Here is a 23,799-nt window from a genome sequence, read left to right as displayed (position 1 = left end):
ATGCTGGCCGCCTCCGTCGTCCGCCGGACCCTACTGCTCTGCTGGCTCGCTGCGCCCCGGCCAGCCCGGCCCGAGCCACTCTTCCACAGCCGGGACCGCTCGGACCTGGAGCCCGCCCCGCTGCGCCGGGCCCAGCCCATCGCGGACCTTCTCGCTGCGCAGGTAAGAGCAGCCCCGGCACCCGCCACACTCACGGGTACTCGCGGGCGCGTGCACCCTCAGAGGCGTGCACACCAGGCGCAGGCGCGTGAGCACAGACACGTGCACGCGCAGACTGGTGCACACCACAGGCACGCATGTACCTACGTACGCACGCAAACACGCAGACACATGCACACAGGCGGGCACCTACACACGCGGACACGCGCCTGTGCAGGCACGGGCAGACGTGGACACGGGCACTCGCAGGCACGTGCACAGGGGCACACACGCACACGCAGGCACGTGCACAAGCGCATTCACAGGCACGTGGCAGCCACACCGCCTCACGTGAGGGGCCTCCCAGAAAGAACCGATGACCACGGACTAGAAATGCTGCACCACACAGGTAACCACGCACTGCGTACGCAGACCCGCATGAGGACATACAGGCCTCGCGCGTCCCGTCCCCTCCAGACACCCACTAGGTGACAGAAACACACGCCCGCGTCCTAGCCGCTCAGTCCGCGCCCCCCGCCCCGCGGGTCGGTACCTCTCTTCCTCAGCGATTCCTGTCCAAGTACGGCTGGGCCGACGCGCCTTCCGGGCCCCGAAGTCCCAGCCCCGACGCGCCGCCCGCGGGCCCCCGGGCCACCGCCCTGGCCGAGGCCGTGCGCAGGTTCCAGAAGGTCAACGCGCTGCCAGCGAGCGNCGCCCCGCGGGGGGACCCGGGCCTTCACCAAGAGGACGCTGACCTGGCGGCTGCTGGGGGAGGGCGCCAGCGGGCAGCTGGCCGTGGACGAGCAGAGGCACATCCTCAGACTGGCCTTCCGGATGTGGAGCGAGGTGACGCCGCTGGACTTCCGGGAGGACCTCGCCGCGCCCGGAGCCGCCGTGGACATAAAGCTGGGTTTCGGACGAGGTGAGAAGGGCGAAGACTCTGCAGGCAGGCTGCGCCCTGCTGTCTTACCCCCGCCCCCCCGGCGGCGCCCAGTTCGCACAGGGAGCCCGCGGGGCCAACAGGCCACCTGGGGAACCCCGCTCGTTTCACCTGCTGAGCCTCCTGGGGTGTCCGAGGTGGCACCTCCCAGGGGTATGGGCGGATGGCAAGCCCTCTGTAGATGCGGCTTTATTACAAGTCACTGGGAAGGACACGGGCACGCCCCCCTGCGCGATGGGGTAACAGTCACATGGGGACATTGGTGTAGCTCCCTCTGCTTGTCTCCGAGCAGGTCAGCCCAGTGAGCACTGCTGCAGAGCTTGGTGTACCCAGCAGGGCACGAGCCAGACCTGGCTGACCCCTCCCCGCCACTCCCAGGGAGAACTGGCCCCTGGCGGTCAGCTGGCCCCCACCTGCAGGCCCCACCACGTCCTAGCTGGGTGGGTTTGGAGAAAGTAACTGGTCTGCAGCCCCCTCTGGGAGCTAGGGATGCTCGCGGCTACCCTGCTGGTCTAACTAGATTGATGTCCTGCTGTGAGCCAGGCGCAGGAGGCTTGCTGAAAACTGTACACAGGGGAGACATGTGACCATCGGGCAGCACCTCCTTAATGACCTGACCAGTCAGCTGTTAGGATCAAGCTCAGATCTTGTCTCCTCCCTAAGTCTCTGGAGGGCACCCCCCTCTGCCACCCTCCTCTGGGCTCCCACAGGTTTGCTATGCAGCTGTTTCTAAGTGTTTAGACTCGACACCATGCTGTTGCACAAGCCAGGAGTTGTTGCTTCCGCTCCTGGACTGCGAGCCCCTGGAGGCCGCGAACGCTCCTGTGTCTGCATCCGTGTTCCCTTTCCCTTTGCCAGGCCGGCACCTGGGCTGTCCTCGGGTTTTTGATGGCAGCGGGCAGGAGTTCGCACATGCCTGGCGTCTGGGTGACATCCACTTTGACGATGACGAACACTTCACGCCTCCCACCAGTGACGCGGGCATCAGCCTTCTCAAAGTAAGCGTCTCCAGCTGCTCAGAGTGACCAGGCAGAGGGCGTGCAGCACGGGCCGGAGTGCAGAACGCCAGGGCTTCTCGGGGGAAGTGTCCACAGCCTCCTGAGAAAGCTCCCTGATTCTCCCCATCGCTCCCCTTCTCCTTAACAAGTGACGCCCCCCCTAAAGCACAGGCCTGCCCCGGAGCAGGGGACGGGGTCCCAGTGACTCTCAGACACCCAGGGTTGGTACCCCACCCGTGGTTTGCGTTCCCTTCTAGGTGGCCGTCCATGAAATTGGCCACGTCCTCGGCCTGCCTCACACCTACAGGACAGGATCCATAATGCAGCCGAATTACATCCCCCAGGAGCCCATGTTTGAGTTGGACTGGTCAGACAGAAAAGCAATTCAAAAGCTGTACGGTAAGACTGTTCTGGAAGATCATCTGCAGAGCTCACAGAGCACACTCAGTATTTCAAAGCATGACAGGACCCCACTGACTCCTTATGGGGAGGCTGGCCCCCAAAGAGCACAAATAGTACAAGTCCCAACTGCACCCGACGGGAGCTGCCGTCTAGCTCTGTGACGCGAATTCTCCTCCTTCAAGGTGGCCATGCGCCGACGGTGCCACTGGTGCAGAGCAAAGCACTCCTGCGGACGTTCCCTCCTTCACGTGCCACGTTCTGTGGAGGAGAACACAGGGGTTTCCTAAAGAGCAGTGAGCCACCCAGGCAGGCGGTGGCCTCCCATGTCCGCTGCAGGCACTTGGAGGCCCCTGGGAGAATTTTCCTGCTGTCCCACGGCAAAGAACAGCGGGAGCCTTGCCAGGATCAACTTTAATCTCTCTTTAATCTCTCTTTAACTGCTCAGGCCAAAGTGTTAATGGTTCATTATTTAATGGAAGTGATTAATGACTGAGGTTGAGGCTGAAGGGAAAGAAAGCTACCCTCCCTTTTCCATTTAAAACAAAAGCACTGCCTTTTCCGTTCCACTCCCACCATCCTGTGCAAAGATGCTCTCAGCACGTTTGGAGAGTGACAGGTGCCAGGATGGATTTCGTTCCTTCAGAGGATATCTCACTCTTGGGTGCGCCCAGAACCAAACTCCTTGCCTCTAACGAAGTCAGACGAGCCATCAGGGGCAGCAGCTATATTCAGGTGACCACATACCCAGCATCCAAAATCGAGACACTTCGGAGCGTACTCTTCCGAACAGATTAGCCAGAAGGGCCGGTGTGAGCGGGCACGGCTGCAGCCCCCGGGGCCCCTGCAGCTCCCCGGGCTCGGCTGGGTGGGCCTACTTTGGTCTCGTGCGCCGTCTTGCTTTGAGGCAGCTTAACAGAAAGCCCCAGCTTCGCCGTTGTCTCCGTGCGAGTCACACATGAAAGCAGTGACGGTTGGTTTTTGCACCAGGTGACAAGTGGCTGGACTTTTTTCCCCCTCAGGTTCCTGTGAAGGATCCTTTGATACTGCATTTGACTGGATTCGCAAAGAGCGAAACCAGCATGGAGCCGTGACGAGGAGATTCAGCACTTACTTCTTCCGCCACAGCTGGTACTGGCTCTACGAAAATCGGAACAACCGGACGCGCTATGGGGACCCTCTCCAAATCCTCAGTGGCTGGCACGGCATCCCCACCCAAAACATCGATGCTTTTGTCCACCTCTGGACATGGAGGAGAGACGAACGTTACTTTTTTAAAGGTAGAGGTTCTTATGGACACAGTTCTATTTCTTTTTTTACACAGATGCATTCAGAACAAATGTTTTGAGCCCCATACCAGGACATCTTAGTATAATGCCCTTGCCATTACTCACCTAATTTCTGTCTGTTCCGTCAGACTGTGGGCTCTGTGAGCACAGGGACTGTGTTGTAGCCCTGATCTCTGTAAGAAGGCACCCAGGGCATCCAAGGAACAAATGAACGAGTGAATGAATGAGTGGACCAACTGTGCCAGGCCCTGGAGTGGTTGCCAAAGACCCGTAAGAAAGGGCCCTCCCTACAGAAGTTTTAACTAGTTCTGGAGAGAAAAGACCTTAGAAGCTGACCACTAGAACTATGTGGTGAAGGAGAGGCTGAGCAGACAAGATGCTGGAGCCACCCAGAACTCAGGGCTTGCCCCAGCCTCAGAGGATGCGAAGGACCCCGGGTGTCCCGGAAGGGACGCTGGGAATAGTGTGATGGGGGAGGTGCAGATGGGGGTGGGGGGTAGGGGGGTGAGGGAGGTGAGACACCGGAGGCAGAAGCCAAGCTTTAGAGTGAGCAAGGGTGGAAACGCAGACAGGCGAGACAGCTGAGCCCGGGGAGGTGTGACAAGGCACTCACAGGGGATGAGATTAGGTTGGAAAGACAGGGTTGGCCTGAGCACCGGGAGCCTCCATGCTCAGGGGCCGGATTTCATCCAGCAGGCAGTAAGGAATCGGTGGTGTTTCGAAGCAGGGAGGACCCGTGTTTTGCTGGAAGGCAGAAACTGAGGTGGGGGGACCCCAGTGATGGGGGGGACGCACAGAGAAGGCAGACCAAGGCTCTCTTGCTGCTTCTTCCCATCACACACAGGCCGCCTTGCTCAGAGCCTCTGTGCCCCTGTCACCGAGGCTGGCTGCCTTGGCAAACCAAATATGTGGAGTCTAACCCCAAACAAGATTCTGTGCGTGCTGCTTTTTCTTTTCCTTCCCCAAAGCTATGCCCTAGAGGTAAGCTGTGCGCCCTGTCTCTGCACAGCTGTCAGTAATATGACCCAATTGCCTGAAACCGCTCAGGACTCCGTGAGGCAAGAGCCCAAGGAAAAGGATGCCGCATGCAAATTTGGCCGGAAGAAACCTGTGCATGAATTTGGCCTGAATTTGGCCTTAATTTTCCTTAAATCACACAAAGGAAGAATTATTTTGGTTCCATTACATAAAGAAATTGCCCAGGGTGGACGTTTCTGGTTTAGATCTTTGAGTTGGAAGCACAGCATTTACTGCTTTAGTAAGTCCTAGACTAGAATTTATACTGGCAACACTCCAAGACTCTTAATTATAGAATTAGGTCATCATGGGGGATTGGTATCATATGGCTGTATTTTATTCTTGGAGCCTTAAAAACATCTTAAAGTTAACTTGCTTTGAGTACTTTGAATTTAAAAGTATTCCAGTTAGACTGAATTGCACCCCCGGCTGGACTCGCATCATTCACTGTTCTTTCTCGATGGCAAACCTTGGGGGGGGCAGGGAGGGAATGAGGGAGAGGAGCTCACGTGGTTGGTGGCTAAGGACTGTAACTGGTTGTGATGCAATGTAAGTTGTGAACATAAAAATATCTAACCCCGTGGATGTTTTATTTTCTGCTGACAATATGCCAATAATCAGGATTAGAAACTAATATGGAGATCTTAGAATAATCCTGTGCTGTTTCAGAGCATGAAATTATCATTTGGATCTTGAAATGAAACGGAACAAAATGACAAGCTGCCGAGGACAGTGGGTGGAGTCACGCGGGTGGAGTCACGCGGGTGGAGTCACGTGGGTGGAGTCCTGTGGGAGGCCCGGGCTGCACCGGTCCGCCTGGGCTGTGAATCTGGGTGGAACACTTCAGCTCTTTCTCCAGTTTCATTTGTACCATGGAGTTGGTTAGTGGAACTACATGATTCTAAAACCTTGAAAAAAAGTAAAACCCCATCATAGGCATGATGGTTTTCTGTAAAAAAAGGACTTATGTTAATTATGGTAGGAAAAGGACTCAGGACAACCCATGGGTCCCTAACGTGTAAAAGGGAGATCACAAGACCATATAGGAAGAAGATGCTTATGTGAAAAAAATCACATGATTTTTGTCCTTTTGTTTTTGCTTTTGATTAGCGCCGGCGGGCTGGTGTGCCCTGCAAAAGACAACCAACATTTTCTTTCATTTTTTTTAAAGCTTTTGTTCATTTGAGAGAGAGAGAGTGCATGAGAGGGTTAGGGTCAGGGGTAGAAGCAGACTCCCTGCTGAGTAGAGAGCCCAACGACGGGCTCGAACCCAGGACTCTAGGATCAGGACCTGATCTGAAGGCAGATGCTTAGCTGACTGAGCCACCCAGACGCCCCTGACCACCAACATTTTAATAGCAGCAGTTATTGCCAGGATCAATCTAGAAGTAATTCAAGACCTGGGGACTCGTTCATCTGAATGGAGGATTCACTTGGATGCTGAGGTCCTGCCTTGTCCTGGGATCATGGCAGAACATCACGGTTGGCTGAGACCTATGTTGAAAGCGGTCCTTCTTCATCATCTGCTATAATTAAATGGTAATAAACCATATTAGCATTTTTTTGTTTGGCCCTCAGGAAATCAGTACTGGAGATATGACAGTGAGAAGGATCAGGCCCACACAGAAGATGAACAAGGAAGAAGCTACCCCAAATTGATTTCAGAAGGATTTCCTGGTGTGCCAAGTCCCCTGGACACTGCCTTTTATGACCGAAGGAAGCAGTTAATTTACTTCTTCAAAGAGTCCCTCGTAAGTAGGAGGGTTTCCAGCCTGCTGTTGCTTCTTCACCCCTACTTGAAATTCAGGTTCTTAGTTAAAAGTTGTTCTCAATTGCCTCAGACCTCCATGGCCATGGCAGATCCCACCATATGGAAAATGAAGAACTTCAAGCCCAGAGAATTTGGTGCAAAGCCTCAGATTTACTTATCTCATTCCTATAAGTTAACCTAAAAATCAATGGTTTTCAGAGAAGCCAGTCTTACTTTCCTACTTGCTTTGCAGGTGTTTGCATTTGATATCAACAGAAATCGAGTACTTGATTCTTATCCGATGAAGATCACTGAAGTGTTCCCGGGAATAGAGCCACAGAACCATCCCTTCAGGAATATAGACTCAGCCTATTACTCCTACGCATACAACTCCATTTTCTTTTTCAAAGGCAACGCGTATTGGAAAGTAGTTAACGACAAGGACAAACAACAGCATCCTTGGCTTCCTTCAAATGGCTTATTTCCGAAGCAATCAATCTCAGAGAGGTGGTTTGACATCTGTGACGTCCATACCTCCACCCTGAACATGTAATGAGAAAAATGGGCAAATGCAGTCAAAGGATTTCTCTTCTAAGAGAAAGTCTGATTTCTTTTACAAAGAAAACCAACCAGATTTTTAGTAGCCAAACAATAGGGCTAAAACCCAATGGAAAAAGCATTACTTGAACTTTTAAAATACTTGATTTAAAAGTGAATTTCTCAGGCAAAAAAATAATCCACCAAATAATTTTGCCCATTTTAACCTTAGGAAAAGTTTAAAAAAAAAAAAAAAAGAATCCCAAAGTATCCCTGTCTCTCCACCACCTGTCCCCCCTTGCACCCGACTTCATGGGTGGACAGAAACATAGCTATAGCCATAGGATCCAGTTATGGAAGGAAATGCAGCTCCCTGGAGCATTCAGTGGAAAAGGTTACAGATTTCAAATCGACTACAGTCTACAATTCCTGTCCTAATAATTTATATTTTTCTAATACGTGACAGTGTAGAGATTTCCCATGTATTTCTCTCTTGATCTTCACAAGTCTGGCAGAGTGCCAGGGCACCTACTACTGGGCACATTTCTAGTCAAGGAAACTGAAGTTCACACTTGTGTCCTTCCCAGAGTCAGACATGGCGGTTGCTGGCAACCCTTACCTCCTTGCTCCAGCCCAGTGCCCTAGCAACCTTCTCTCCATCCCCGCAAAACAAGTCATCTCAATGATCAGGTCACGGACAGCACAATCCTTCTCAAGTAACAGCTAAGACACAAGCACTTGAAGCAGCATGAATTTAGAATCAGCAGATTACAAAAACATTGAAAAAGACATGTGTCCCCCATGGGGATGTTCATATTCTCGCTTTGACAAGGGAAGACAGCTTAAAATTGGTACCTTCTTGCTTCAGAACAAACACTCCTCTGGAAGAAAAGGCTGTTCAGCCACAGAGAGGCCAGAAAACAAGACAGGGAACGCGACATCCCTGATGCCAGCTTATTTCAAAAGAATTTCTCCACGGAAGCGTGCAGACTTACCTAGCGGTGACAGCACTTGCCGACGGGGGACATGGAGTGACAGCTGTCCTGTGCATTGGCTTCATGACTTCGTCAAAACTTTAAATGCTTCAGTGATTTTTGAAAATGGATGCAAATCTGTCCCAAGGAAATGCAAACCGAGTAACAAGGAAGTGGACAAACGGCCAGCACGGCCTGCAGGAGCTCTGCCAAGCCAGGACAGGTGTCCACGCACGGCCAGGGAAAACACCTCCAAGCCCTGGTGCGTGAGAAAGCACTCCGTAAGCATTCAGCTTAGAACACGGTTATTCGAGACACCTTTCCGGATACTTCAGATTCCTCCAGTGAGGTGTGGCTGCTGAGCGGAGGGGATCTGTACGATCTACAGGGAAAGGGGTCTATGGATGGCATGAAGGACGTCAGGGTGCCCCTCAGGGCCAGGCCCACGGACTCGGAGGCAGGGCAGGCTCTTGTCTACAAAGGCCTCATGCACACAAGTCCCAACCATCCCCCGACAGGATAGCGTATGCTTTATTTCTGTTCCATTTCCTTGAAACAGATTTTAGTAGGACAGGACAAGCACAGCGTTGCACGCTGTGGGCCTGGGAAAAAAGAGAAGCTGTTTGTCTGAGACTGGACAGGAGCCGCGCAGCAGCAGTGGTGAACGAGTGTGACGTTCTAGTGGGAACTTAGTGAGTGGCACAATTTTATTTTTAGTGTTTTAATATTTCCTTTGTAAAAGTCATTCATTAAACCAGTTCAAATCAAAACTCAGAGTGAATTATGTGAAATGGAAAAACACAAAGACATTTTAAATAAATAATTTATTTATTCAAAATAGTTTTCTTACCTTATTCACAGTTTCAAGTTTAAAATGAAAAAAAAAAAAAAGGTGTGGGGGGGAAGCAGTACCTATTCTTAATCAACTGTCGTACAAAGTCAAAGAAAAGCGGATCCTTTCAGAACATGCACTAAATACAGACACTCTCACAATGGCCAGTCTCCGCCAAGCCCGCCCTGAAGCTGAAGGACGGCCTCCTTCTGTGCGACTGCGGAGACCCTGCAGACACACACGGCGTTTCCTGAATCCACGTGAACCACTAAAATCACTGGGATAAAAGTTCCCTTGACCAAAGTAACATCATCCAAAGTAAGTATTACCTTAAACCCATGTAGCTTAACATACTTCAAACTGTCTACAAGTGTACCGGCCGCCACAGCAAGTCTAACGCTGGGCTACCACGTACGTCTCAAAGAAACAAACGCTGGGAGCTCCGAGTCCGATTCTGATTTTAGCACTTCCGATGAAGAAGTCAAAGAACTCGACCGTGACTTGTCTGCCACGGGCAAAGAGAACTCTGCGTTTCCACTGCCGGGCCCGCTGTGAGTGGCTATTTCCCTCGGATTTAATGACACGAAGCACCGAATGGATAGACCAGCCCCCGAGAGCAGAAGGCACTGAGCATCTCCGCGGCCGGAGCCTCGGGCGCAAGTCACTGCACGCTGCCGCTGCCGCCGCTGCCGCGAGCAAGCTGATCCAGCAAATGGATGAGGACATCAATTCTTTCCAGGAGAGTGGCATTTCTGTTAGCAGTAGCTCTTAAAAGCTGCGAGTAAATCTGCTTGTTGGTTTTGAGGACTACATCTTCTTCGGTATTACTGCTGTGTTCAAACAAAAAGAGGTGAAGTGCACGGCGATGCCCACCAACAACTCAAGAAGAAATCCAAAAAGTAAACAGCAACAGCCCTTTACTCTGCACAGGGAAGCAGGTTTCCATACTCACCTTCTTGCATCCGCTGCTTAGAGGCCTGTCTGTGGACATTTACTTAGAACCAATGTTCCTTCTCTTTACAAGTGTCTGAGTGCCTCCCGTGGAGTGGTAACGGTTCCTGGCAGAGGCCAGGCCAGGCCAAGAGTCCCCTCCCTCTCAGCACCTGTGTTCCACTGAGGCAGGAGTGGGGCGGGGAGCGGGGAGACGTGCATTGGCCAAGAAGAAAACAGCGTGTCAGATGAGACACGCTGTGAAGAAAATCCAACGGACAATGGAGACAGGCTGGGAAGGGCATGGAAAGCTCTCTGGTATTTTCTCCCTCCTCTGTGCTGAGCCCAACACCCCTCAGATCAACCAGCCTGAATGTGGGGCTACTCTCTGTGGGGCTAGAACTGCGCCAGACTGAAGCCCAGGCTCCAGACTCGGGAGCAGCTGCACCTCGCTGCCCGGGCCACTTCCTGGGAAAAACACCCCCCAGGGGCAGGCTCCCAGAGGACTCCACTTAGAAACTGTTTCAGTGAAGACTTAGTTGTTTGGCCTGAAGACAGGTCCCCCATAGGACAGATGAGTGGGTTATATTTATGTTACTAGTAGAAAAGACTACTAATTGCATGGCAGTTCACCTCCAGCACCCTTTTCTAACCGAGTCCAGACGCAGTACAGGCCCTCTGGCCACACGTGACTAGCTCCTGCTCCCAGGGGCTCATCTCCTCATGTGTGCACGTCTGCATCGTAAGCGCGTGATAACCACTGCCTCAGAAGGGCAAGGACTTGGAACATTCCTACCCTACAGATGTAAAAACCAAGGCCCAGGAGGGCTAACTAATTTGGACTGAGATCAAAACATTATATTCTCTGACTTCAAATGCTATGTTCTTTCCATTCACCAACGTGAAAATGTTCTGCTTTTGCCAAGTGCCCATCAGGCTGGCCAGAGAGCAAACCAGCGGTCTAGAACCTCCCTCTGGTGCACATCAAGGCTCGCTAGGACGACGACTCCTCTTCTTCAAGGCTCCACTCACTCCTCCTCAACAGGACCACCTGTCCAGACTGGGGCTGACCATGGGCCCAGGCTGAAAGAGTGTGCATCCCGCACACCGCTCTCTAAGAACCCGTTTCTCTTAGTCCTACTTCTTTCGTCAGGCAAATCTCCTCTCGTTTCAAACCACCCATGGCACAGGAAAGGTGATAGTTCAAAATGCATTCACTGTCTACAGTTTGGGCCTAAGAGGGTTATGTTTTAATTTCTGGGTGGGGCTGACATTTATAAAACCTCTGATAACCTTGTAAGAAATTTAAACTCCTGACAAATCAAGGCAGTAGTACTTAACAATCAGAACCAGTGCTCCAAAAATGAATTTTTCTTCATGGACAGTGATACCACATTTTAGCTGGGGGCCTAAAGATCACAGATGACTGCTGGGATCATAAATTTAAAACCCTTTCAGATTTGTTCTGCTCCTAATTCTGACTCTTAAATCTTAATCTTCCACTTTTTCTTTTTTTAAAAATATTTTATTCATTTGAGGGAAAGAGAGCGAGCGCACAAGCAGGGAGACTGGCAGGCAGAGGGAGAGAACCTGGTTTCCTGCTGAGCAGGGAGCTCGAATGGACCCTGGGATCATGACCTGGGCTGAAGGCAAATGCTTCACCGACTGAGCCACCCAGGTGCCCCCATCTTCCTAATTTCTACAAATGATTCCCATCCTTAATCAACTCTCATCAATAGTCTCACTGAACCATGAACTCTAACAAGACAGGTCCCAACATTTCATTGGCTTATTTTTCCAAAGGCAACTAACATTCCTTTATTTTCCTTTTAATAATCTTAACCAAATATTAAATGTACATATTAATGGCCAGGAACAGCCCATAAAGCTAAAAGATCCGCTCTTTGTACCATGGTCAAGGGCTTTCCAAACCCTCAGTGATTACTTCTATTTTTCATAGTTTCTCATTCTATGAAACCCCAAAACCATCAAAAAAAGGTCAAGAGGCTCCAATCTGGTAAAGCGATGAATATTAAAAGAGTACTACATTTCTTCATTCAAAAAGAAAACACAACCCAACAGACTAAACAAGCATTTCTAGCAGGACAACAATGGTTGTCTTAAGAGGAAGTTGTGATAAGAGCATTCTAAGAAAATTAAGATTTTTAATCACTAAGCTTTTTTTTTAAAGCAGGTTGTGGTGGATAGAGAATAATCAAAACAAAAGACAAGCATATGATTTCCTTTCTTTTAAAAGTCTAGTTCTGGGGCACCTGGGTGGCTCAGTCAATTAAGCATCTGCCTTTTCTCAGGTCATGAACCCAGGGTCCTGGGATGGAGCCCTGCATCTGCTTCTCCCTCTCGCGCTGCCTCTTCTCCCCCCACTAGTGCTCTCTTTCACATAATTAAACAAAAACAAAAAGTTCTGATCTCCCTTTACTCCACACAGGAACACTCACGGATCGTGGTGAGACAGCAGGGCCTCAGCGCCAGAGGCCTCCCTCCTCAAAATAAAATCCCATGTTTTCATGTGCGATCAGTGACACAGGAGAGACACCAGTCACTGACCTGGTAACCAATTTCTCTGTGTTTTGAAGCCTATCAAAATATAAACTGTATAAACATAAATATCACATTTAATAGTCTTTTATTTAATAAACCTTGAAAAAAACACAAATTAGCTAAACAGGACTTTAAGCATCATGCATGAAAACTTCAGATTGCATTTTTTTCAACAGGATATTAATAACCTCAAAAACAGGTTAGAAGATCCTTCGCTAAAATAAAAATTACTGAAGCCATACACATAGGACAGTTTTGTTTAAGATTTAATTTATTTCTTAGAGTGTGCGCGAGTGTGTGGAGATGGGGGAGAGAGAACCTGAACAGACTCCAGGCCCAGTGCAGAACAGGACCGGCGGCTCGATCTCACGACTGAGACCACAATATGAGCTGAAACCAAGAGCTGGACACGTAACTGACTGAGCCATCCAGGCACCCCGACAGTTATGTTTATAAAAGATACTGTAAGACTGAACTATCACCTGTTAGCTAACTACTCAAACCATCAATTTGTGAAAATCAGTGAATCACTGTTTCTCACATATCCTATGTTTATATTGCCACCTTGTGGAAACCAAGAAAAAATAATATGTACCCGCTGTTGTTAAACAGGAAAAGCCCTACGTTTTTCAACTGTCTGTCACTACTTGCACTGTCTCCTCTGCCTTTTCGTTCTTTGGTTCTTCAGAGATGGGCGTGCCTGCTGAACCACAGTGCACATATCAGTACTCCCTGCTGGGTCCAGTGACAGCACAGCCAGCGGCCACCCAGGATGAACAATGGCGCCCAGACCGCACTGCACCTAAGGCTGAGTGCTCCTCCCCAAAGAAAGTCTCCTCAGGCCACAGAGAATTACCTGAAAGCATTTACTGGAAAGGGTTTCTTCTCAGAATGTAGATGGCAGGAAAAAGTATCATTCCCATCCTTCTGACAAACACAGCAATACAAAGCAGAACAAACTACAAGTTCATGACTTTGCATGAATTTATCAGAGCAGGGGTCGCTGGGCAAGCAACGAGTCTGAAAACTAGGGACAGAGAGGGAGACAGGGAAGTACTTCCTCGCCTGGGGCAGATGCAGCCAGATACCCAGATACTGCTAAGGATTTAGTAGTTAATGAGCTAGGAGAGGCTGAGTGAGGGCTGGTGAAGGAGTACGGGGCCCCTGGGGGCTGCAGATGCGGGATGAGTTCACCTCGCCTGGTAGACTTTTTTTCAAGGACCCTACCAGATGGCTCACATAAAAAACTGGTGAGAGCCCTAAGAAAGGACCTCCCTGCAGGCTGGGCAAGGGGGCCAGCTAGAGCTACAGGAGGGCGGGCAGCCCCACGCAGACCCTTTTCTCCAAGGAATGAAAGCCTTCATCTGCAGGGTGTCGTCAAGGGAGAGGAAGGCAACAACTAATGGCAGCCTTACCGCACTGGTCAAAGTCAATGCAGATAAAGCGGTGAACAGAAAAAACCACCCTACCCCGGGGGTGGGGCAGGAGCTGTGTGAGGCCACACACCGGGGACTCAGAGACCCAGCTTCTGCCTAAGACTGAGGCTTACCCAAAACAACTGAGAAGGCCTGGCCCACCCTCCTCCCCTCCCTAGCAGGCTAGAAGCACTGAAGGACAAGCAGGAGTGGAATATAGCTGAGAGAGCTGGAAGAGAGGGAAGAGACCCTCTCTGAGGTACCACACACCTTCCTTAGGAAAATCCTGAAACTAAAGGTGGAGGAGACATTCAGAAAAGCCCTCTGCAGACGTGCTCCACACTAACCATAGGCACTGCTTGCGGAACTTGAAGGCTGCTGGACATGAAAAGTAACCACAGCAACAAAAATATCTCAACCACAGCTCAGCTCCAGGCTAGAAAAATTAATTCAACCCCCCATACTAAAGGCTTAGCATGGGACAGGTGTAAGAACCTTCCAGGCATGAAAATTATATACCTCAGGCTGAGATGTCCAGTTTCCCATAACTATGAGATGTAGAAAGGTAAGGAAACAACAGATGCCAAGAGACAAAGACTCAACAGAACCGGACTCAGATATGACACAGATGTTGGAACTACCCAATAGGTGATTTAAAATGACAATGATTAATATATTAAAAGGCTCAAACAGAAAATGTGGACAATGTGCAAGATCAGAATGGTCACTTCAGCAGAGATGGAGCCTACAAAAAACCCAATGGGAATACCAGAAATGAGGAACACAGTGAACAGAGACAGATAATACCTTTGACAAGTTCAACTGTACATGACACAAAATTAAGAATCAGTGAACTTGAAGACAGGTTAGCATAGGTACAACTGGCACCACAGAGAAAGAAGAGAGAATGGAACAGAAGAAATAAAAATACCAAGGAAGGAAGGAGACATCACAACACACCCAAGAATATCATGTTCAAACTGCTGGGGGGGGGGGTAGGGGGGAGAAAAATCTTGAAAGCAGCTGGAGGAAAAAAGGGCACATTATATACCTAAGAATGAAGGTAAGAATCAGAGCAGGCTTCTTGTCAGAGGACATGCAAGCCAGAAGGCAAGGGAGGGACATCCTTCAAGTGTGGGACAAAAAGGTCTGTCAACCTAGAACTCCATACCCAGCTAAAACATCACCCAAAGCTGATGGAGGAACAAAGACTTTCTCAGACAATCAAAATGGATGAATTCTTTGCTGGTACTGGTTAAAGGAAGTTCTTCACGCAGAAAGAATAGTAGGACATCAGACAGAAAATGGTATCTGTACCAAGAGCACTAGAAATGGAATAAATGAAGGTACAATAAATTCATATAAAAATAAGTTGTTCTCTTATTCTTAATTGCTCTAAAGGGTAACTATCTAAAGCAGAAACAGAAGTACTGTACTATTTGTAACATATGTAAAAGTGAAATGAATGGTAACACAACTGATGAGAGGGAAGAACCGGGAGTGACTATCTGAAGGTCTTCATACAACATGTGAGGCCACAGAATATCACGTGAAAGTGGCCTCTGGGTAAAGATGTAAATCCAAACCCCAGGTCAAACACGAAAACATTTAAAAAACTGTATAAATAGTAAATCAATAGTAAAATAAAATGCAATCATAAAAAATGCTCAATTAACTCGAGAAGACGGAAAAGACAAAACAGCTAGCAAGATGATATATTTTATCTAACTATATTTATAATCACCTTAAATGTCAATGGTCTGAGGACACCAATTATAAGTTTGGATTAAAAAAAGCAAGACCCAATTATATATGTCATTTATAAGAATCTCACTTTTACTAAAAATGGCATAGTTAGGTTAAAAGAAAAGAAAGAAAAAAACAGTAACCAAAAGAAAGCTGAGTAGCTATATTAAGATAAAAAGTGGGTATCACATGATAAGGGGTCAATTCTCTAAGACAGAACAATCCTAAATGTGTATACATCTGGGTCCACATAACAGAGGAAACAAAACTGACAGAACCAAAAAGAAAAATAGATGAATCCACAACTATACTTGGAGAATTCCAGTCCTCTCTTAGTAATTGATAAAACAAGCAACTAGAAAGTCAGTAAGAATACAGAAGACCTGAATAATGCTATAAACCAACTTAATTGAAATTTCCAGGACACTCTATCCAAGACAGCAGGATACCCATATACTTCAAGTGCATGCACATGGAAAGACAAACCATATCCTAGGCCGTAATACAAACGTACACAAATGTGAAAGAAGAGAAATCATACGAAGTTAAGGTCTCATCACATAATGGAATTACTAGTAATTCATAATAAATATTATCTGGAAAGTCCCCCTATTTAGAAACTAAGCAGCATGCTTCTAAATAACACAGGGGTCAAAGAGGAAGTTTCAGGGGATATCAAAAATTAGTCTTAAACCGAAAGAAAAAGAAAATACACTTGTGAGATGTAGCAAAAGCAGAGTAAAATTTATAGTAAATGCTTATATTAGAAAAGAGAAAGGATCTCAAGTCAATAATCTAAGCTTCCACTTTAAGAAATAAGTATAAGAGCAAATTAAACCCACAATAAGCAGAAAAGGTATATAGATAAATGTATAAATCAACGACACTGAGAACAGAAAAACGGGGGAAAAAAATCAATCGAATATGCCAGTTCTTCAGAAAGATCAATAAAATTGATGAACTCCTAATCAGACTAACCACAGGAAAAAAAAGAGAAAAGTTGGCAATATCAGGAATGAAAAGAGGGCTATCACTACAAACACCGTAAGACATTAAGAGGATATACGGAAATACTGTGAACCTGTATGTCAGACAACGGCTAAAACAGACTTTCATTCCTCAAGAAGTCAACCTCAATAGTATTTTATCTACGAAAAGAAATGAAGCTCATTGTGAAAAACTTTCAATAAAGCCAACTCTAGGTTAAGATAATTTCACTAGTAAATTCTAACAAACCTTTAGGGAAGAAACAATAAATCTACGCTTCTAAAAACTAGAAGAGGAAACACTTGCAAACTGATTTCATAAGCCCAGCACTGCTCTCGTGCTGAAAGCAGACAAAACCACTGCAAGACCAGAACTGCGATCACACTACAGGAGGGGACCATCATCACACACAGACACAAAAGTCCTCAACACAGTGTAAGGACACAGAATCCCAAGCATCCTAAGAATGACACATGCCAACAAAGTCGAGTTTATCTCAGGAACGCAAAGCTGGTTTAACATTCAAAAAAAACTCAGTGAGCTCCAGCGCACAAGAGACTAAAGAAGGAAAGCCATGTGGTCATTTCAACGTGTGTACCATTAAACGTCTGACAAAAATTCCACAACCATTCATGATAAAAACTAGGAACTTCTAGAAGGGAACATTCTCAGCTTGATAAAGGCATCTACAAAAACCCACGACTGATGCTACACTTACTAGAGCAAGCTTTCTCCCTGAGATCTGAGGAAGGAGCGGAGCAGGGGCTACCACAAAGTAGCGGCAAGAGGGAATGACAGAACTGCTCTGTGTCATGATTTCGGCAGGAGAGACATGTCTGTATGTGTTTGTCCAAGCTTGAAGGACTACATACCACCAAAAGTAAATTTTATTCTATGTAAACTAAAACAAAGCACCTGAAGATTATAAATTGATGAAATACACATAGAATAACTGGTATCAATGTATGTGTAGGGTGATTTTTTTTTCCTATTTTCCAAGTTTTGTAATATGGCCAGATTGTACTTATATTTTAAAAAAAGAAAGACATATTATTTATGTCTTCCTGATCTAGTACTTACTATTAGAATTTCAAATTAAATTAATAATGCCACCATATGAACTCTGGCAAACAACAGAATTGTAGAAACTGACATAGGTGTATGAGAACCTTGTGCTGAGATGCTCACACTTCTCACTAAGTTTCTGGGCTTTACAGAGATTTCGATGCTCTGTTGTCTCCTTCCTGCTAGTGCATTTGGTGCTATCAAAACTGTAGTCCTGACTTCCCATTAAAGACAACGGAGAGTTACTAAAAACAGTTGAGGTCTTCATTCCAGGGTCAGTTACCTGTCTCAGGGAAAACATTATAACCAGTAGAGTATTTATTCTTAGGAAGCAAGATCTGTGTCTATAGTTCCAATAGGTAGTAGGCCACACGGAGAGGAGTCTCATCTGATTTACCAAGTCAGGCAAGGGCACCACTTAAAATCCCCAATCACCCACATGAAAGACAAGAATGAATACAACCTATCTTTTTGTATAGTCAGTAGAGATTACCTGTCTACAGGTAAGGCGCTAGAAAAGAAATTTCCACAAAGAACCATTGGCTTTACCTTGTTTTCTTCTTAGTTGAAGACAGCAGCTTGATGGACTGAAGGAGAAGGAATGACAAACGAGATTCAAATATACTGAGGAGCTTGATCACTTCTTCTCGATTAAGACTAGGAGAGGAATCAGCAGCTGGAGTGCACTCATCACTCTTAGGCTGAAAACAACAAGAAGTTACTTCACCTAAGCTACCCGACAGTGACAGCTTCATAGCGAAGTGAAGGGACCACAGTTTCATTCACCCAGTAAACTTTTTAGCCAAAAACAAAACAAAAAGGAAACCCCACGTCATTTATTTTCCTCCAAGCACAGCCTGTTGGTGGCAGAAGCCCGGAGATCACTCTGACAGACTAAAACCTGTGAAAAATGTCTCACAAGTAACAGACACTTATGGAGAGGAAATTAATCCCAAACAGAAATCTCCTACTTTGTAACACTGCACAGTAAAGGAGCAAGATGGAAACAGGCACGGTGCAGGGCTGGACAAACCAGGGGTGGAGAAGGTAAGAGGCTGGTGGACCATGGGGGACTCAGGGAAGTTTTCAGCAACAGCAGGAGGCAGCAAGAACGCTGGAATGCCAGGCAAACCAGAAATGCTTTCCAAGGAGCTTAAGCCCATTCATTGTTCAAATGCTCCTTGGCAGTTTAGCAGAAATTATAAAAGAGCTACGTACCTCTTTCTTTCTTAAAAACAAACAGAATAACAACAAAAAAGAACAAAAAAAGCAAAAGGAAAACACAACAGAGACGTTATGCTACTGGGGTCTTAGTAAGCTCTATGTGGTTATTTAAAGAAAAAAAATTTTAATATAAAAGATATAATTCCAACATAAAGAGTTTAATAATTCTACCAAGAAAACACAACAGATCACTGTTAATGTGTTTTATGCAAAGCACATATATGTCCATATATACATATACACACATAATACACACACACACACACACACACACATATGCTCACATGTATGTTCACCCTTTAGCTTAAGACACACAAAAAACAAAGATAAATATTTTCTCCATTTACCTGGTCAAATTCCTCTATAAGCTCCTTTCTGATGAGCTGGAATGCATGCTTAGTTCTCACCATTATATCAAGAGCCCCAGACAGTGTTTTTAATTTTCCAACATTGCTATTCTGACCTAGAGTGTTAAACACAAAAATGATCATTCCTTTGAATATAAATCTAGAAACCCATCCAATGTCAATGTATTAATAAAAACTGATTTTCAAATGTTGTAAAAGTAGCTCATGACAATCTAAACAAATTTTCTAGAATCCAGCTTTTAGTAATTATCCCTAGGTAAAAATATTAAGTCTAGACAAAGCAATAAATAACAATTGTCTCCCTGCCTCACCATTTGGTTCTGTCAGGGTGGGAACATAACCGATCTGAAATAAGACCTGAGTGTTAGGTCAAAGAAAGCAGCTGGGACACGTCTGGTCCAAAGGCCCCCAGATGTCTACATTACTTTACTCAGGTACTCAGTTTTAAAACATTTTTTAGAAGGAAAATTAACCATACTTATCATCTTAGCAAATTTGTTCCCAGTTTCTGTTTTTATGAAAATGATGCCTGTTCTCTTGAAGGAATTCAAACATGGCAGAAAATTCAAAGATGCAAATGAAAAATGGTCGTCCAAAACCCACCTCCCAGAAAGTTTATCCTGCCATCTAGTATACACTGGCAAAAAGTTAAAAATACCTTCAGTAAAAAAACCTTTTTTTAAGGAGGGGTTGGGGGGAGGGAAGGACAGAAGGAGAGGGAGAGAAAGTCTCACACAGACTTCACACTGAATGTGGAATGTGACGTGGGACTCGATCTCATGACCCTGAGATCACAACCTCAGCCGAAATCAAGAGTCGGACACTTAACTGTGCAACGCAGGTGTTGTAGTAAAAAATATTTTTAAAAAACTGTTTCAGGTAGGGGCGCCTGGGTGGCTCAGTCGTTAAGCGTCTGCCTTCGGCTCAGGGCGTGATCCTGGAGTCCTGGAATCGAGCCCCGCATCGGGCTCCCTGCTCCACTGGGAGCCTGCTTCTTCCTCTCCCACTCCCCCTGTGTTCCCTCTCTCACTGGCTGTCTCTCTCTCTGTCAAATAAGTAAATAAAATCTTTAAAACTAAAAAACAAAAAACAACAAAAAACTGCTTCAGGTAATACATTCTCAAAATGTATAAAGTCTGAATCAGAAACCAGCGAAAGCCTTCCTCCTGGGGCCCCTAGGTGCCGACCCCAGAGGCAGCAACGCTATCACTTTCCTGTGCATCTGTCAGGGATACACTACTGAAAGAGTCGTCTACCTGGTTAAGTATTTTATTTATTTAAAGTTTATACAAAGAAACAACTGAAGTAAAATCTAATGAACAGCTGTACTTCAAAGAAATGCTTCTTGCTTCTTTACCACACGAGCGCTATTTCTGCAAGGACCGCTTCTGCAGAAGGGGAGCAGGTGGGCAAGAGCGAGAGAACTCAGGACACACGTTCAGTGCGGAGCAGCAACTCCCTCCCCGCTGTGGCCTCTACCCTAATGGAGCCCGCTCGTTGGCCTGCCTGCCTCTTCCCTCCCCGTCCCGCAGAGCTCTACCTCGCATGGGATCTACGTTCTAGTTCCCTATTCCACAGCTGCCCTACCCACTGTAGGTTTAACAGAATTCAGTGGGACCACTGCTTCTCCCTTCCTATGCTGCTCCTGATGACTTACATCTCTAATGGTCTCAACTGACTTGTCACATTTTTTTTTTCCAAATAAGAAAGCATGGGCTATATTTCAGTATTTCTTTGAACATAAATAGGTCACAGAACATAATCAAATCCGTTTCCTAAACTTCAAAAAAGCGGTCCCTACCCAAAGCCATTAACTATGGGCAAATTAAAAAGAAAACAATCTTATTTACATTCAAGAGAGATCCCCAGGTCTGCCTCATGCTAAGACGGTCCAGCAGGAAGTCAACGCACACAAATCTGCAAAATGAGGAAGTGGAGACTTACTGGTCATTTGGAATTCTGCAAACGCCACCCTTTCCAGCTGTACTCTAAGCAGCTCACAGGGAGCGTCTTTGAGAAGCTGAAAAAGCTTAACAGCCTTGCTATAGTGAAGATCGGCCAGCACCCGGTGCTGCTTCCTAAGATGTTCGTCACCAACCTAGAGTCAAACAGAAAATAAAAAGACAAATCTTAAAGCTTGGGTTTCACAGTAACTACTTCACCAAGTCTCTGACTGGTCACTAAATGTTCTGTAGTGGCGTTACTTTTCTAGAAGTCTTACAGTTAGATATTTAATCCACTTTTGGTTCATTTTTGTCTATCAGGTGCCACAAGAGTCCAACTCCATTGCCTTACATGTGGACTTTCAGCTGTCCTGGCACTACCTGCTGAAAAGACAATGCTTTCCCCATTGTGCTTTCCCCATTGCATGGTCAAGCTTGCTTCTGCCTTGAGGATATTAGGCCATCTGGGCAGCCTGAATTTTGGTTAGGACCTCCTGGGGCAAGAGGAAGAGAGTCCAGGGCCAATTTAAAGTGAAAGAAATCCTCTCTGATTATCAAGCTGGACCTCACAGGACAATATTCTCAGAACAAGGGCACCCAGAAGGCGGCCCATGCCCTAGGGACTGCAAGGTAAGCCGTCTTGGTCCTGAGCTAAGAAAAGGGAAACACCACCACAAACAAAAAAACATTCCTGAGAAACTTCAAACACAAGACTCCTTGGCAGAAGCCATGCCACCGTTCTGGAGGAAGGTACCTTCAACCTGGGCCTCTATTTATTCGTAGACACACATGCATCTAAGTGAGAGGACTCATGCACAAGGCCGTTCACAGCCGATTACTTCTAATAACCTCACACTGAAAGCACCCAGAAGTTCAGGAATCACAAAAAGGACAAATACACTGTGATATAGTCACTGAATGAATACTCGTTACCCGAGCAAATGCACCAACCAGGAGGAACCTCAGAGACACTATGCCAAGTGAAAGGCAGTAAACCACAGAATACGTACAGTATGATCTGTCCTACAAAGTTCACCACCCAGTAAAATGTAAACACACTGTTTAAGTGGTAAAACAGAAAGGGTGTGGACATGCTGGAAAATCCAGGAAACCAGTTACTCTGGGTAGGTCTGGAGGGAGAGTTGGTGGGCAGGGGGCGGTGCACAGAGGCTAATTTTGCAGACTAACACCCAATAAATTACAGTAGAGAAAAACAGGCAGCACAGACGAGAGGGGAAACTGACCTACACTGCAAGTTTTTCTCAAGCAGCTAACAGAATAGATGGCATTTAAATAGATACTGAAATATAAGAAAAACACCCAGAACACTTTTAAATGGACTTGGCATTGAACTTAAGTTGGAACGGCAATACCTGATTTCTCAGACAACTGTGGTACATGGACGCCAGCCTGTGATGGATGGTCGCGGCTCGATACTGACAAAGAGGCTGTCGAGCGGACACTGAGTCCACATCACAGTATTTCAGGGACTTCATCATAGCCTCGCTGACTTCTTTTTCAATCTGGGTTTTTTGTTTTTTTTTTTTTTAAGGAGGAGGAGAAAAAAAATGACAAGTCTATAATCTTAAATAAAAATATTTAAATACTGCTTGTTACAGAAAATATGCTCAATATCTGTTAAAGGCAAAAATAGAGCTGAAGACTTCTTTTATAGCACTACAAGTATTATTACCTGCTCCTGAGCTTTCCTAGACAACGGAGCATAATCTTGCTGTAGAGTTGCCATCGTGAAGTAAGTAGTGGACAATTCCCAATTCACTGAATCCCAAACGGCCGGGTGTATGTCTCGTGTTCCCAGTGACCTCAGAGCTTTCAAATAGTAATCAACAGCCTGTTGAGAAAGATACAGTTCTGACTCAGTCTAAACCTATGCCAACAACACATGAAAATAAAGCATACTTTAAAATTCCCCAGATGTTAATTTAATGTGGGAACAATTTACAGAAGGGCAGTATTGTGAGGAAAGGAAAAAACCTTATCAAAGAACCTGTTTCAATGAGGCAAGCCATTTCAAGTGGACTGCACGCCACGCCACATTTCCACAGCAAGTCCAGCATGAGCCTTAGTGCTTTCTGACTCATGCTCGGGGATGCCCTTCCTTCCTTTGATTTCTTCCTTTCTAAATGAAGATTTGGTCTATGGCCATACCACCCTGAATGCGCCCGATCTCATCTAAATGAAGATTTGTTTATGTAACTAGTAAGCTAGAAAAAAATAACTTGATGAGCCTAAGGATAAAAAATTGCTGAATCTGACTGTAAAAAGCAGCAACTCCTGCCACCCTTTACCACCCCCAGCCTGAAGAACATGGTCATTATATTTAAGCATACAAAATCACATTTAAGTCCATCACCTAGCAATAATTTCTACGTTTCTTGTATCTATCTACTTTCTTTCTATCTATAAACTTAAAAAAAAACTATAAAAAGGTCACTTTTATTTTAAAATCTCCCATGCCATGGGGCACCTGGGTGGTGAAATTGGTTAAGTATCTGACTCCTGGTTTTGGCTCAGGTGGTAATCTCAGGGTTGTGAGACTGAGCCCTGAGTCTGGCTCTGTGCTCGGCAGGTAGTCTGCTTGTCTCCCTCTCTCCCTCTCCCTGCCTCTGCCTCCTCCTCCCATACTCGGGCTCTAGTAAATTAAAAAAAAAAAAAAAAATCTCC

At 46.4% G+C, this 23,799-nt stretch overlaps 2 protein-coding genes across 5 annotated transcripts in view; one reads left to right on the top strand and one right to left on the bottom strand.

The window, feature by feature from the left end:
* On the top strand, positions 1-7,084 carry MMP21 (matrix metallopeptidase 21). The gene is made up of 8 exons (XM_034663636.1): positions 1-162; positions 705-842; positions 874-1,060; positions 1,937-2,076; positions 2,334-2,475; positions 3,498-3,755; positions 6,360-6,532; positions 6,785-7,084. The coding sequence occupies exons 1-8, from the start codon at positions 1-3 to the stop codon at positions 7,082-7,084; spliced, it is 1,500 nt and encodes a 499-aa protein (XP_034519527.1).
* Positions 7,085-8,851: 1,767 nt separating this feature from the next.
* The window catches only part of EDRF1 (erythroid differentiation regulatory factor 1), a 39,962-nt gene continuing 25,014 nt past the window's right edge, over positions 8,852-23,799 (bottom strand). For 3 of the 4 annotated variants that reach the window (XM_034663415.1, XM_011220870.3, XM_002916119.4), the window contains 6 exons: positions 22,808-22,966; positions 22,488-22,637; positions 21,116-21,269; positions 19,151-19,266; positions 18,129-18,280; positions 8,852-9,704 (listed from right to left, as the gene is read on the bottom strand). In XM_034663415.1, coding sequence (XP_034519306.1) covers positions 9,536-9,704; positions 18,129-18,280; positions 19,151-19,266; positions 21,116-21,269; positions 22,488-22,637; positions 22,808-22,966 — 900 coding nt within the window. In that variant the 3' untranslated portion in view covers positions 8,852-9,535. The remainder of the gene's footprint in view (positions 9,705-18,128; positions 18,281-19,150; positions 19,267-21,115; positions 21,270-22,487; positions 22,638-22,807; positions 22,967-23,799) is intronic. The other variant, XM_034663416.1, reaches the window with a different exon arrangement.

The sequence above is a fragment of the Ailuropoda melanoleuca genome, chromosome 6, assembly GCF_002007445.2.
Source record: "Ailuropoda melanoleuca isolate Jingjing chromosome 6, ASM200744v2, whole genome shotgun sequence".
Classification (NCBI taxonomy): Eukaryota; Metazoa; Chordata; class Mammalia; order Carnivora; family Ursidae; genus Ailuropoda; species Ailuropoda melanoleuca.
The sequence above is the reverse complement of the archived record's forward strand: the minus strand, read 5'-3'. Positions and strand labels throughout refer to the sequence as shown.